Source organism: Anoplolepis gracilipes, chromosome 16 (genome assembly GCF_047496725.1).
Source record: "Anoplolepis gracilipes chromosome 16, ASM4749672v1, whole genome shotgun sequence".
Taxonomy (NCBI): Eukaryota; Metazoa; Arthropoda; class Insecta; order Hymenoptera; family Formicidae; genus Anoplolepis; species Anoplolepis gracilipes.
Genome location: NC_132985.1, coordinates 5,079,409 through 5,094,098, shown reverse-complemented (window position 1 = coordinate 5,094,098; position 14,690 = coordinate 5,079,409). Strand labels below are relative to the sequence as shown.

Below are 14,690 nucleotides of genomic sequence, written 5' to 3'. Positions count from 1 at the left end.
TTATTGAATATTTTTTTCATCTTTGATTGCTGATGTAGTTGTAATTCTTTTACTTGTAATTAACACAATTAGTTTTTTAATAATATATATGCACAAAATTGTACTAATACTTGCTCTATAATTATTCATAATATCTATATAAATTAAGATGAAAATTTATAATTCTTTCATATTAGTTACTTAGTTAATTTTATATATATGTATTTTATATATTTGTATTTTTTATATGCATATATATATATATATATATATATAAATTTTTTCTTATATCATTTATTTCAAATAATGATAGAGTATTTGTAAAGTATTTGTTTTATTCTATGGTTATTGGATTTTTCCTGTAGTGAGATTAATATTAAAAATTAATAGAAAGCTTTATCATTAAGATGTTATAGATTAAATAAGTCAATTTTTAAATGATTATTAAACCTAATAGAAGATCTATGCAGGCTTTTTATTAGAGACCCTTATTAAAATGTTATGGATTAGATAAATCAATATTTTTAAATGATTATTGAGCCTATGCAGGCCTATTTGATTACGATATACAATTGTAAGTCTTGAACATATTTTATTGATAATTATATTTTTCAATATAGAAATAAAATTGACAGTTTATCACATATAAACGAAAATATACACAGATCTGAAACTTAAACAAACGACCATTTAAATCCTTACATTTTTTAAATTGTTACTTGAAATTAAATCTTAAAATTTATTTAGTTTTTTTACAGCAATTTTTGTTATCATAGTATTTTGATTTGTTAATTTTGGGATATCATGTGTGTATATATATATATATACGTACATATATAAAGAATTTTATTTTAATCAATATATAAAACATCCTATATGTATGTGTATTTGTAGTTATATAAAAATTGCTGTAATATGTATAAATGTTTTTTTTTAATATAAAGGTTCTTATATTAATAGTATAAAAATTCGTGCACATGGAATGTGTATAATAAAATATCATACATTTTGTAGGCTTTAATGATTATCGTATATGATTATGTATGTATATAGGAATATAGTTTTTTATATTCCATTTGCAAATAGCTTATTTTGCAGTCATATTACTAGTTTCAATTAGATCCTAAAAATCATTTCTTTGTTACCAATATGTTCTATATGTATTTAAAAATATTTTTATATATTATATAATTTATAAATAATAGCCAATATATATATAAAATAAACATTACCTTCAATTTAAGAATATCCTGTTTCCATTCTCCAGAACCAATAATTTTTACTGTTTCCAGTAGTACGTTCGTTATTTTATCAACATTTTGTCTGAATACAACTAAAACATCAGCTGCATTAACATTATCTTCACAATCTCTCCAACAATCGTAATCAGTTGCCATTGCTACAGATGCATACAAGAGGCCTGCTTCTTTCGCCAAGCATACCTGATTTGACAAAATATAAATGTTACAATAGTTATATTTCTAACATATACATAGTTATTAATTTATACATTAATTTATTGTGATATAGACCTCTGGACATGTAGTCATATTAACTAAATGTCCGCCCCAAAGACGTAGAGCGTTACTTTCTGCTTTAGAGGAAAAACGTGGCCCTTCGATAGTTACTATTGTTCCACCTTTTCTTATATTATATCCTAATTTTTTTGCGGCTTGTATTAAGATTTCCGATGTTCGTGGATCAAATGCAGGCTCCATTGGTATATGGCATACACCTATAATTTTATAAGCAATATATTTTATTTATGTAAAAAATATACAATTATATAAAAATATACAAAATATACTTACCACTATATTTGGTAGATGTTGCATCATAGAGTGTAATTTTTCTGGCAAAAGTTCTGTCTATGAAGCTATCAGGTACAACTAATTGTCCTCTACTGATGGATTCCGTCAATGATCCACATGCAGTTGATGCCAATACATGGGTACATCCAGCAATTCGCAATGCTTCTATATTAGCACGATAATTAACTCCAGAAGGGTTTATCTTATGTCCCTCACCATGTCTATATTAAGAAGAGAATATCAATTAATATAAACATCAAATATAATAAATAAAAGAATAAAGAAAAGAAAAAAAATTATTTGATAAATAATAAATAAAAAAATTATAGTCAAAAAGCCAAAATATACATTGATGTATAACTTAAGATAATAATTACATTTTTTTATTTACAATATAAAAAGTAAATCATAAAAAATCAGAAAACTTGTTAGGAATTTTACCTGGATAACAATACTACATTTATTCCATCAATGCATCCATAGTAGAGATCGCTAGAAGGATATCCAAAATCATTTTTTGCATTCTCTCGACTTATAGTATTGTTACATTTAAACTTTTTGTGCAGATAATCACCTAGGCCTGAGCCACTTATTATTCCTACCTAAAATTTAAAAATATATCAATAATATATCAATAAGAACAATTTTATATTATTTTACACAAAAAGAATATTTGGAATATATCAGAGCCCATAGCAACATAACGTATGTTAAAATATTTTTCTATGTACGGATATATTTTTTAGCTTGAAAATATATAGTTCTCTTCAATTACATATCTATTTTTATAAACATTAAGTTTATTATTGCCAATCACTTTTGAGAACTCTAAATAAGTTTGAGAAAAGTAATATACATATTTGTACCATTATTTCTTTTTTTTATCAACTCTGATTATTTTAAAAATCGGCTAATTCTTGTATTATAAAAATATAACATACGTTATATTAATATTGTACGCGTGTGTTCATATATCTATTTGATAAATTGTTATAATACTAATTAAAAATGAGAAATATTTTTACCTTAACTTGGTTTGCCATATTAAGGAATTTGATTTATAATCTTGAATTAGAATATAATCGTTTAAATCACTATTTATCGCCGTTAATCGCGTACTGTGTATTATATAATTCTAGCTCAATTATAAACAAGCGTCCGGGCACCCGGCAACAGGCAACACCCGGCTAATGGCTGATTAGATACGAAAATCACCATAGATTATATAAGTACGATAGAAGAGAAATTTCTTACTACCTCTGCACAGAAAGTAAGTTTTATCATCTTAAATTTTATATGTCTATGGTCTACATGTAGGAAGAAAGAATTTTATTTTTTAACGTTGGCAGCCCTTAAGCTAAAGCTTCACATTTTCATCGTTTGAGATCTCTAAACTAAAGTTGACTTGGATATAAATATTGTATTGGGTTTATAAGGAGCCCAATTTTTATTACTTTGCAGAAACCTTGGTAGAAAATAATTGACTCGCAAAAATGACTATGGCAATGTTGCAACGCCGTGCTAATGTTAGTATATATATAATATTTGCATATGACAATTCGTTCTGACCAACATAACCTCTCATATATGTGTCATGTATTAGTTATTATAAATGTGAAATTTTTGCTTAAGGTACGGTTGCCACCCGAAGTCAATAGGGTATTGTACATCAGAAATCTACCTTATAAGATTACAGCAGAAGAAATGTATGATATATTTGGAAAATATGGAGCTATAAGACAAATTAGAGTGTAAGTAATGCATCATGGACAATGTATTTGAGGAAGACAATTATGATAAACTCTATGGTAAATTTATTAAAATTACATCTTTTCTCCTATTTCAGAGGTAATACAGCTGAGACAAGAGGCACAGCATTTGTTGTGTACGAAGATATATTTGATGCAAAGAATGCATGTGATCACTTAAGTGGTTTTAACGTATGTAATCGTTATTTAGTGGTTCTATATTATCAGAGTAACAAAGCATTCAAGCGAATTGATGTTGATAAAAAGATGGAAGATCTAGATAAATTGAAAACAAAGTATAATCTAAATGATGAGAAAAAGTAATTCATTAAATATTTGTGTAAAATATATTTTTTTTATATATAAAAGATTTGTGTGATGTGTGCATGTATATGTGTGTTTGTATATGCAATACAATGTACTGAAATAATTTACATTATGTTTTATAAATATGTCAATTGAATAGATGAATGAATGTAATAGGATTAATTAAGAATAATGTAAATAAGATAAACTTATATGAAACAAATTTGTATAGAATTTTCTGGTAGTTTTAAAAAGTAGTTTTCTTTTTCTTTTAAATTTTTAGATTTTTACTATATAAGCTTATATATTTTTGTTTATTTCTATACATGTTTATTTCATTATTTAACTGACAGAGAGGCTTGCAATGACACGTGGCTTTTGTTGATACATGCTCACTATAACCTGTCATTGATAAAGCAATGTCTGTGTAACTTGATCGATCGTCTCGTCTCTACATATTCGTATTTTGTAAACCGAGCCTGATCTGTCTACGTGTCATCATTGAATATCAACAGCCAACTGAGAAAAATAGCTGTTTTGTGTCACAAAGTAATAATATTTAATTCAATCAACTCAAAAGAAAGAATATGAAAATTGTATGAAATTCTTTAAGATGATAAAAATTACTTTGCTTCGCAAAAGATAAAATTAAAAATGATACTGCGCGTTAATTAAAATTACGATAAATAGTCAAAAAAATGTATGCTGCATTAGTTCAATTTATATAATCTACATTACGAATATAAATGAAAAATTCGCGATCATATATACAGACAATAACATTAATCACATAACGTAACCGCAAATACTAAGAGATTGAATATGTATACATATATATACATATATACGCACGCACGCGTGCGCGTCGCGACGCACCCACACGCACTCCCGCGCGGGCGGGTGTGCGATCTAGCCATTCGATTTCAGTCGAAAGTGAAAACTCGTTTGACGTTCACTGCACCGTCGCCTGTTCACAGCAGGTTCTGAACACTCGCTCGTTTGCGAGATAATAACTTGCGGGGGAACTCGGTCTTTTTGACAGCGCGTCGCGACTCTCGTGCGCATCAGCTGACATTCGGAATTTCCAGAGTTGTCGGGCCTCGTCGCGTTTGATATCAACATATATATTTTAATGCCAGACGGTGACGCGGCGTCACATGTCGTATGATTGCTGCGGCGACGGTCGCACCGTTGGCGACTCGTTCGACGCCGGTTTGCGTAACGCATTGCGTTTCGTACACGTGGACCTGTACAGTCTCCTGATCGATTCGAAACACCACTCATGGATGCTCCTCTCATTGTCAGTCATCGCCGTCGTTAGCCTGCTGCTGGCCCTTCGGGTCATCCGTCAGAGAACACTACTACATCCTGCCGAAAGTCACTAGATCATAGAAGCAGAGATCAGAGACCGCAGTATCTCGTCGAACGATGACGATGTTTATCTTACGACATATACATGTCAAAAAAAAATTGCCAGCCAACTGTTAGCGGATAACGCGCGAGACGCAAGAGTTGTGAATGAACTGTAATCTTCCGTCAAGGCCTTATCATTCCGGACGATATAATAAGTGTACGAGTCCCAGATTTTTGCAGAAAGCGAAAATGCGGCGTATTCAAGGACTTTATCGGCGTACTAATCGCAAACGGATTCACGTTTCGTTCTATAAAATCATTAGAGCGTATCGCGACAAAGCGTGCTCGACGATACGCGATAGATCGCCGTTTTTGCAGTGGGGCGAATAATTATTCTTTTCTCACAAATAAACATCAATGAAAGTTTCGTATAATTTTATATATATTTTAAATCGATCTACATAAAATACTTATTGTTCACTAACCTAAATGCTTTGTAAACAAAATCACGTACAAAACTCATGTATCATTTAGAATATTATTTTTTATATTTATTTGTATTTATTTAGAATATTATTTTTTTTATCACTCTATTTAAATATCTTTATCAGGGGACAACGAATTTCTTCAAACTCAGAGAATCAAAATTATACATATATTAAGAATTAATTATATATACGGTGCTTAGTATGGCCTAGATTATTTATAAACAAATTTGTAAGAGTTTTTCTTGACATTTTTTTAATCCTGAAAATCAAAATTTCTATTTTTCTATCGAGATATTTTTTAATCATCGCGGCGTATATATGTACAAATGTAACGATTTATTTCACTCTCGTACAAGTGTCCTGCGCAGGCTTAGCGCGTTGCTTAGAAACGCGCGTGCAAGCATGGCATCTCCTTTCGGCTAAATATTCAAACAATGACAACGATTCAAAGGTCGCCGCCAACTCGTCCCCGCAGCAGCGCAACATGGCGGGTGAGTAGCGCGCGGTGGGCGCATGCGCGAAAGTAACCGCGCTAATTCAGTCACGTGACTCTTGTCACCTAATTCAGTTCGAACGCACGTGGCGTCGAAAGTAAACGTCGAAACACATCGAATAAGAGAAGTAGTGATTGTTTTATATAACCGTCGGTTCCGTTCACGTTCAACGATCATATCGCGTCCAGGATACATCAAGGTACGTCCAGGATAATGAGGGGAAGATTGATGGGGGAAATTACAACGATTGCCACCGATTTTTGTCGAGGTAAGTGCGCGCTTTTACCGCTGTAACTTATACTGTTATCGCGTTGTTTCTCGTGCAAGAGTTTGAGATAAAAAAAGGCGCATAATGCGAATTCCCTGATATTATACGTTTGTGAAAAATCATTCAAGCCTGTTGAAAGTAATAATTTCTTTATTTAGCGCCTACTATAAAATATTTTGTAACCGTTTTAAAGAATATATTTACGTACACGATCGTAAGGATTTATTTTTTTCGCGCAAATGTATAAATGTGTAAATTAGCGCGTCGCTTGTAAGCATGGCATCTCTTTTTAGCTGTAATATTCAAATAACGACAATGATTCAAACGTTGTTTTCCTCTCGTTCCATAGGAGCGCAAGATGGCAGGTGAGTAGCGCGTGGCTGGTACTACTGTTGCCACACGCGCAGCAGTAACCGCGCCATTCAGTCACGTGATCGCGCTCCTTCAGTCACGTGACCGCGCCAATTCAGTCCGAAGGTGCACCGCAGGGGTTTGGCGCCGAAACATCGAGTGCGGGAAGCGCTGATTTTTTACATCATCATCGTCGTCGACGACACCGCAGAGACGTTTAAGATACGTCAGGATACGTCCGGGATTAGCAGATACGTCCAGGATAATGAGGGAAAGCCCGATGCGGGACGATTGTCTATCGATTCAGATCGAGGTAAGTGCACGCTTTTATTCATAGCTGTAGCTGTTGTTATAACGGCAGAACGGCATAATTGATTTTTTCAATAAATATTTTCAATAAATATATTTCTGTTTTTGTATCCCCTGCTGCATAAATTTGTATAAATATTAATCATAGATATATTATATCCATCTCCTTAATGCTACGATCGCTGTATTGCAATTACTTGTCGATTTGCATAGAAATTTCGAGATAAGAGAGTGCGCGCTTTTATTCATGTAATCACATTGTTATCTTGCTGTTTTTCGTGCAAGAATTTCAGATGAGAAAACGATATAAATACGAAATCGATTTTTTAAATAAATATTTCTTCATTTTTGTGTCTTTTACTGTATCGATTTGTATAAATTCTAGTGCCAGGAAATATTTATATATTTCATATATTTGTATGTATATTATATTTTATATATGTTATAATTTTATAATTTTATATATTTTTATATATCTCTATTGAAAAATTCTTCACAATTGAATAATTTTTTGTTTTATTTTTATTATTTTTATTATATATTGTCTAATTTAAAAGATATTTATTCATTCAATATTTATTTGATAACATTTTTATTTTATATATATAGAAATTTAATTCTACATTTTTTCGCACATATATATCACTCATATAAAAATGAATATGATTGAAACTCTCTTTTCTCATGTAAAAGTTAATTGATTGCAAAATTATTTCGTAAATTATAGTTGTATTTTTTTCTGTAACAATCAACACATTAAGAAACTATTTTTTAATTTTGCAAAAAAAACAAAAATTATAACATAATTGTTTATTTAGTGTTGCAGTTTATTTAGTGTTTTAATAATTTTGAAACGTATGAAAAAGATTGATAAATATTATTTTATTTAATATCTCATTCTATTATAATAGAATTATATTTATCCTTTATGTGAAATATGCTTACATTACAATAATACATTTTTTGAGAGCAACAGCTCCAACATTTTAAATTTTAAATAAGAACTTTTATTTATTATTAATTATTATTTTTAAAGAAAGCTATATATATATATATATATATATATATATATATATAATGAGATATTAAATAAAATTATATATTCTACTAATTTTTTTGAACATCTATATTATTGACATGTACTACTGATATATTTATATTTATATTGAATTTAAAAATAATTAATTTTATATTTTTGTCTTATTAATTAATAACAAAAAATTATTATCAAATTATGATTCAGACTACAAAAATATCGTAATAGAAAACAATATTTTATTCCTCGTAACACTTTGAAAATATTTTGAATCTTTTGTTAGAGATGAATAATTGTTTGGCTTTACAATTGAGTGCAGAGTCTCAATTAATTTTTAATTAAAATATGAACTATATATTGAAAATATAATACTTTATTTGAAGATATAATACTTTATTTTGGCAATTGTTGATAAATATTTTATCGATTACTAAGCATATAATTGATTGTTAAGGTTTATTATTGAATATTTTATACTTTTTGATTTGAATAATGATCTTATACATGATCGTATGCATGTAAGTATAAGTTTATGTGCTTTATTAAGGTTTATTATGAAATATTTTACACTTTTGATTTGAGTAATGATCATATACATGATCGTATGCCTATAAGTATAAGTTTATGTGCTTTATTGAAAATATTACAAAGCCGTCTAATAACGTTATAATAAACACAATATGCACAGTAAAAATTGATATAACGAAACGATTTTTACAAATTTGCATTTTTGCATTATTTTGCATTGCTTTTAAAAATATTTTTAAAGAATTATAACATTTTTATCGCGTATAATTATTATGTATAATTCTCTGTATTATTTTAAAAATTAACAATAAGTCAAGATGGAACTTTTTATTTTAGTATAATGGGATATAAGATATTAACGGTAAAAATAAAAATAGCATTGTTTTGAATTTATTTTTTTATACAAATGAGAGAATTTTAAATCATGTATAAATAAGTGCAAAAAATGTTTCCAAATTATTTGTAACATATGTGTGATAATTTTATTTTGCGTTTAAAATGTATTTCTATTTTTAAATATCGTATATTTTTATGATTTACTTAACATTTTGAATGCAATGTGTCCTGAAAAACATAATTGAATTTTCTGTTATCAGATTGATTTTATTATATTTTGAGAAGTTATATATATAAAACATAGATTTTTAAAACTTCCGTCATTAAAATAAATGATACGTATAGTGATTTGAAATAGTTGGAGGGAGAAAAATTCGACAAATATAATTTTTAAATATATAACTAATTATTAGTAATGTGATTAAAAGTTTGTTTACGTTATGTTAAAGATAAAATAATAATAATAATAATATGCAATACTAAATTTAGCTTTAAACTGCTCTTTGACAGTTTAATTAATTCGAACGAGCGTAATGGGTATACGATTGATTCGATATATAATCGCGATTACATTATCGAATTTCCATCCATGAATTCGAAAGTCTATCGCGAGTAAAAGCACCACCATCGTCTTCATCATAGAACGTCAGAGGTTCGTAGTACGGTTGACTTCGAAGTAAACAGAAATAAACGTGCCAAATAGATCGGTGGCGAATGCATGTCGAAGGGAAGGTAGAAAGACGGAAACCGCGGCGATGAAATACCACGTGTCCCCATGCGACTTCTCGATTCCTATACAAGCATACAACGAAAATAGACACAGGAGGAAACGACGACCGCGGAGAGAGAGACTTTTTAGGCAGATGTATGCTCTCGCGACGCGGAAATTTTGTTCTCAGATTTTGATATAAATCGCTAAATGCGCTTTAAAAGAATGAAACTAATCTTAAATTTAGAAATGTATTTTTTAGTATTTTTTTACAAATGTTTATTTTTTTCAATCAAATTAACTAATTTTAATCCTTTTAAAATTTAAGTCCTTTTCTTTAAATAAAATTAAAAATAGAAACGGATTGAAATGTAGGTAACTTTATCTATATTTAAGTAACTTTAACTATATTTAGATATTCATTTGAAAATATGTTTTTCAAAATCTAGTATAAAGGTTTTAGATCTCCAAGATATATTTTATCTGATACCAGTAATATTGGGGGGGGGGGGGCAACCTTCTTTTATTGTACTAAAACTTTATTTAACATGTAAGACACACACACATGTTATTTCTAATCATTAACTTGAAAAAATATGAAATTCGCGTTTTACATGCCAAATGCGAGTATTACATATACGATATTTTGCATTTTTTCGATTGTCGCATTTACAAGTTTAATATAATTTTTCTTCCTAAATTAATTTTTTTTCTAAATATTTTTTATCATCCAAATTTATTTAGGAAAAAATAATTATATAAACAATCCAAAAAATGCAAAATATCACATGTGTAATACTTGCCAAAATCGTAAAATTCGAAAGTAATTTTTACTATATCGAGATTCTCGTTATTTCATCGGATGTTTTCTCTCTGTGCAGTAACTAAGCTAATTGTTTTAATTTGTGATGTGCGAACTTTATGGCGACAATCGTACTTTATAAATTACGTTATATAGTTCTCTCAGAACTCAGTATATTTGCACGTGATAATCTCCAAACTTTTTATTTAAATTTTAATCTCTGCTTTTTCATGTCGCCTATATTTAGCCAATTGTAATAAAATAATATCCGATCTTTATGTAATTACATAACATAACACACAATTTTTATTATTTTTGAAACTTTAGGAAGATGAAAAATTTTATAACAATTTGAAAAGAATTATTTATCAACTATAATTAATTATAATTAACTTCTTCAAATATGTTTGTTTATTAGAAATGTAAAAACTGCTTTGCAACATAGAATAGCTGAAAATTAATCCTATTCTTCCGATTTTATTATTAGTTTGATAAAAGTATTTTAAAAAGGTATTCGAATTCAAAATATCTTTGATTTGAAATAAATAAAATCAATACTTTTACTTGTGAAATTTTATAATTTGTTATAAAATAATTTCTTTAGAGTAGAGAGGATAATTTCCGTGATATCATAATTATGTTTATTCATAAACACAGTTATACTTATCACGAAAGTTTGAATCAGAATAGCAACGATACATACCTCGTTTTTGCCGACCGTCCAGGATTATGTATGCCAGAATTGTTTTCATCCGACGAAAACAGCCCTTCATGAAAATAGACGACCTCCTCCCCTTATTCCCCCCTTCCATACTCATTTCTCCCTCTAAAGTCGCGCAATGCATGTGCGTGCGGGAATGGGGATGATGCAGTTGGCCTGAATAAAGGTCGGTAGCCGATCTAGCCCCCCTCCCCCCAGAGCGAGCGGGTTGATCACCAGTTTTCCCTCTTTCTTTCTCTCTCTTTCTCTTTCCCTCTTCTCGCTGTTCTGTGCCACCCATCTCGGTATTGATTTTGTTAACCTTCTAGATTCTAGCGGCTGGCTCTCTACCCCTTCCGTTTTACTTCAACCCCCTCGTCTCTGATGAAAGCGACGACATCTTCACATGGTTTACGCAGCGTTTCGTAACGGGGCGGTTCTTCGCGTTTTTCTATCTTATGAATGATTTTTGAGATAAAATTTCGATATATTTTTCTGATAGGCAAGGAAAATATTAATTGTAAGGTAAATTGGGAAATATTGTCAATTAAATCTATTCAAAAATTCTAAATTTCCTGAAGTATATATACAGATAAGTATGTATGTACAATTGCATAAATTATTAAAAATTACAGATGTTTTGCTTATTTAAAGTAGAGTATTAAAATTATTAAAGTGGTGACGATGAAATAATGTGATTAAAGCTAATCTAGTAAATTAAGTAATAATGTGTGATTAAAAATATGACTTATAAAATAATTATGATATGGTAACGCTATAATCAATTTAAAATTTTTATAAATATAAAGAAATGTTTTTGTAAGATATTTCTTTATATTTATAAAAATTTAGAGATTTAATTTTGATCAAAATTTATTTATATCCATTTTATTTTTTTAAATAGTATCTGTATAAATATTACTTGATATAATATTTTGCATAAATAAATTTAATAAACGTCTTGTAAGGGAGCACTATTATTTAATAACATATTATATTTATGTTTTTACGATTATCACGATCTCGATCTCGTAATTGGACAGAAAATTAATACATCATTCTTGGAAAAGCGAGTCAGTGATATTAATCGAAAACAATAGTGACATCAGGTGTAACAAAGCGAGAATCTGAAATGAACGATCTTAAATGCGACTAATTAAATTGAGACTGTTCTGGTGGTCACCCTTTCGCTTTCTATACTGATGTTATCACATTAAGCGAATGCATTTTGTAGGCGTTTCGTAACATCGGGTTTTTATTGTAATTTACGATCGAGGCACTTGCATTCTACACCTACTTGCGAATTCATTCACCACGTCATTAATGCATATTTATATTTTTGTTTTAAAAGCAGTGTAATTCATTCTGGCCTCATTACGTTAGACTGCATTGTAATATTTTTGTTTAGCTAAAATAATACATAAATTATCCGAATAACGAAATAAAGTTAATATATGTTATTTCAAATTTATCGCGTTACTTTTAGCGATGAATTTATTGATTAATTTAAAAATTAATATTTCTTTGTAGCAAAAATTTTATATTTTTATATACTTTATATATATTTGACTTTAAATGAAAAATTATACATATAAAGATAATTAAAAAAAATTAATATTGATTTTTTTCATCGTCATCTCAATTAAACAATTAACAATTAAATCAGTTAAATTTTTATTAAAATAATTTTTTCTTGCTATTGATTAATGAAGATAATTTATACTTTTTTTTTATTTTTGACGTTAATTTTTTGCAAATATTGGACAATTAAAGAAAAAAAAAAATAGAAGAGTGGTGTAACTTTTTTCTGCAATTTCGATAACACTTTGCACGCACATGCATTCGCTCGTTACACGCATATGTGTAATGCGAGGCTTGCTAGCGGAATCCTAATACAGTGTATCTGTGCCACTGTGCGAATTGAATTTCAATTATATACTTAATTTCCTTGTCATTCACTCGGCTCTCTTTGGATTGCATTCGCGGCTTTTGGCGCCATTCCATCTTTGTCATCGGTCGTCGTAGGGCATTCTGAAAGTAGTTACCACTTAAAAGAAAAATAAGAAAAATTTAAATATCCTAGAATATCGAGAAGTAGTAGACACATCGAATATGCAATGAAATTTTAGACGTGAAGATTAAAATCATACTCGAAGATTGTACAAATAGATAAGGAGTATTATCAATGAAAGATATTACACGATATTACACGATCTGTTCAGCGTACGAATGTTGATCGAATAATGATAACACTTTCGTCCTTCGTGTCGGGCGACGATGTATCTTCGTCGTCGTAGTAGGACATTCCTCCCCACCACGCCGGGCTGACATACCGGCGCGCACGTAAACACGCGTCACTATTTCTTATAAACACCTACTCAATATATAGTAGATCTGTTACCTTTACGAGTTCATTTGAATGATAGCATTCACGACTTATATACGCAGATGTAAAAGGCCCAACTGTGCTAATACTTTTATAATTCGGAGCTAGTTCACCGAGGATTTGTTATTGTCAGCACTCACAGACATTTATGTACATACACATACTGTCAGATATAAACCAACGATGATAATGTATCTCTATTATCGCCCGAAGCACCAGTCGTGCGCGCATATGTCCTTGGTAAGTGCAATGTGCTCAGACGTGCCGATGCGTACATGATTGATAAAAAAGAATCTTGAATTTAATCTTAATTACGAGCTTATATGTAGCTTTAAGCGCCAGTCGCTTTGTACACATTATAAAGAAACGCGTCAAACTATTCCGAGGAAAGTACGTATTGCATATGGATTATTAACCCTTATTCCGTACTGATAGGTTTCTTGCCCGTGATATTTTTGACAACGTCAATTTCTCAAAAACGAATAAAACAATATATTTAAGCAAATTATTTTTTAAATTAATTATTCAAGTCTTTATTTAAAAGGATCAAAAAAGGTATCTAAATTTTTTCAGATTTTTTAAAACACTTTTACATATTAAAAAATTTATATATCGAAAGTACGCGACCCATCTGTAAGGTTAAAAGATGCCAAAAACATTATGGAATAAGAGTTAATCTGTACGATATCCAAACAGTTAAAGATAAAAATTCTAATTCTTAATGAATATCTGATATTTGTCACGATGGTGACGTGTTTTATAACGAGTATTTGATTAATTAGCTTTTGAATATTAGCGAATATTATTATAAACGAATTATCGATTATTAATTTAAATATAGGTATATTATATATAAATATAAAAAATAATAAATATATTATATAAATATATATAATATCTAATTAATATATAATGACACATCCAACAAAAAAATAATTAATGCAAAATAGTTAATGTGTAGCGGATTTGTTGTAATGTCACATCGTATTGAACTCTTCTTGTTTTATATTTTATTACGATATACGAATCCTACTCACAATATCATAAGCTCTTTCATAAATCAGTTTTTATTTTCCTTTTATTAAC

The 14,690-nt window shown here is 29.2% G+C and overlaps 2 protein-coding genes across 2 annotated transcripts; one reads left to right on the top strand and one right to left on the bottom strand.

Moving 5' to 3' along the window:
- Positions 1–837: 837 nt before the first annotated feature.
- LOC140674702 (S-methyl-5'-thioadenosine phosphorylase) lies at positions 838–2,984 on the bottom strand. The gene is made up of 6 exons (XM_072908473.1): positions 2,816–2,984; positions 2,232–2,392; positions 1,791–2,011; positions 1,512–1,714; positions 1,212–1,421; positions 838–1,102 (listed from the first exon to the last, which is right to left on the bottom strand). Exons 1-6 carry the CDS (start codon positions 2,831–2,833, stop codon positions 1,067–1,069), a joined length of 849 nt encoding a protein of 282 aa, XP_072764574.1. The 5' UTR covers positions 2,834–2,984; the 3' UTR covers positions 838–1,066.
- Positions 2,985–3,139: 155 nt separating this feature from the next.
- On the top strand, positions 3,140–7,111 carry Sf3b6 (splicing factor 3B subunit 6). Its single transcript, XM_072908474.1, has 4 exons — positions 3,140–3,316; positions 3,423–3,541; positions 3,637–6,447; positions 6,797–7,111. Exons 1-3 carry the CDS (start codon positions 3,284–3,286, stop codon positions 3,860–3,862), a joined length of 378 nt encoding a protein of 125 aa, XP_072764575.1. The 5' UTR covers positions 3,140–3,283; the 3' UTR covers positions 3,863–6,447; positions 6,797–7,111.
- Positions 7,112–14,690: the final 7,579 nt, after the last annotated feature.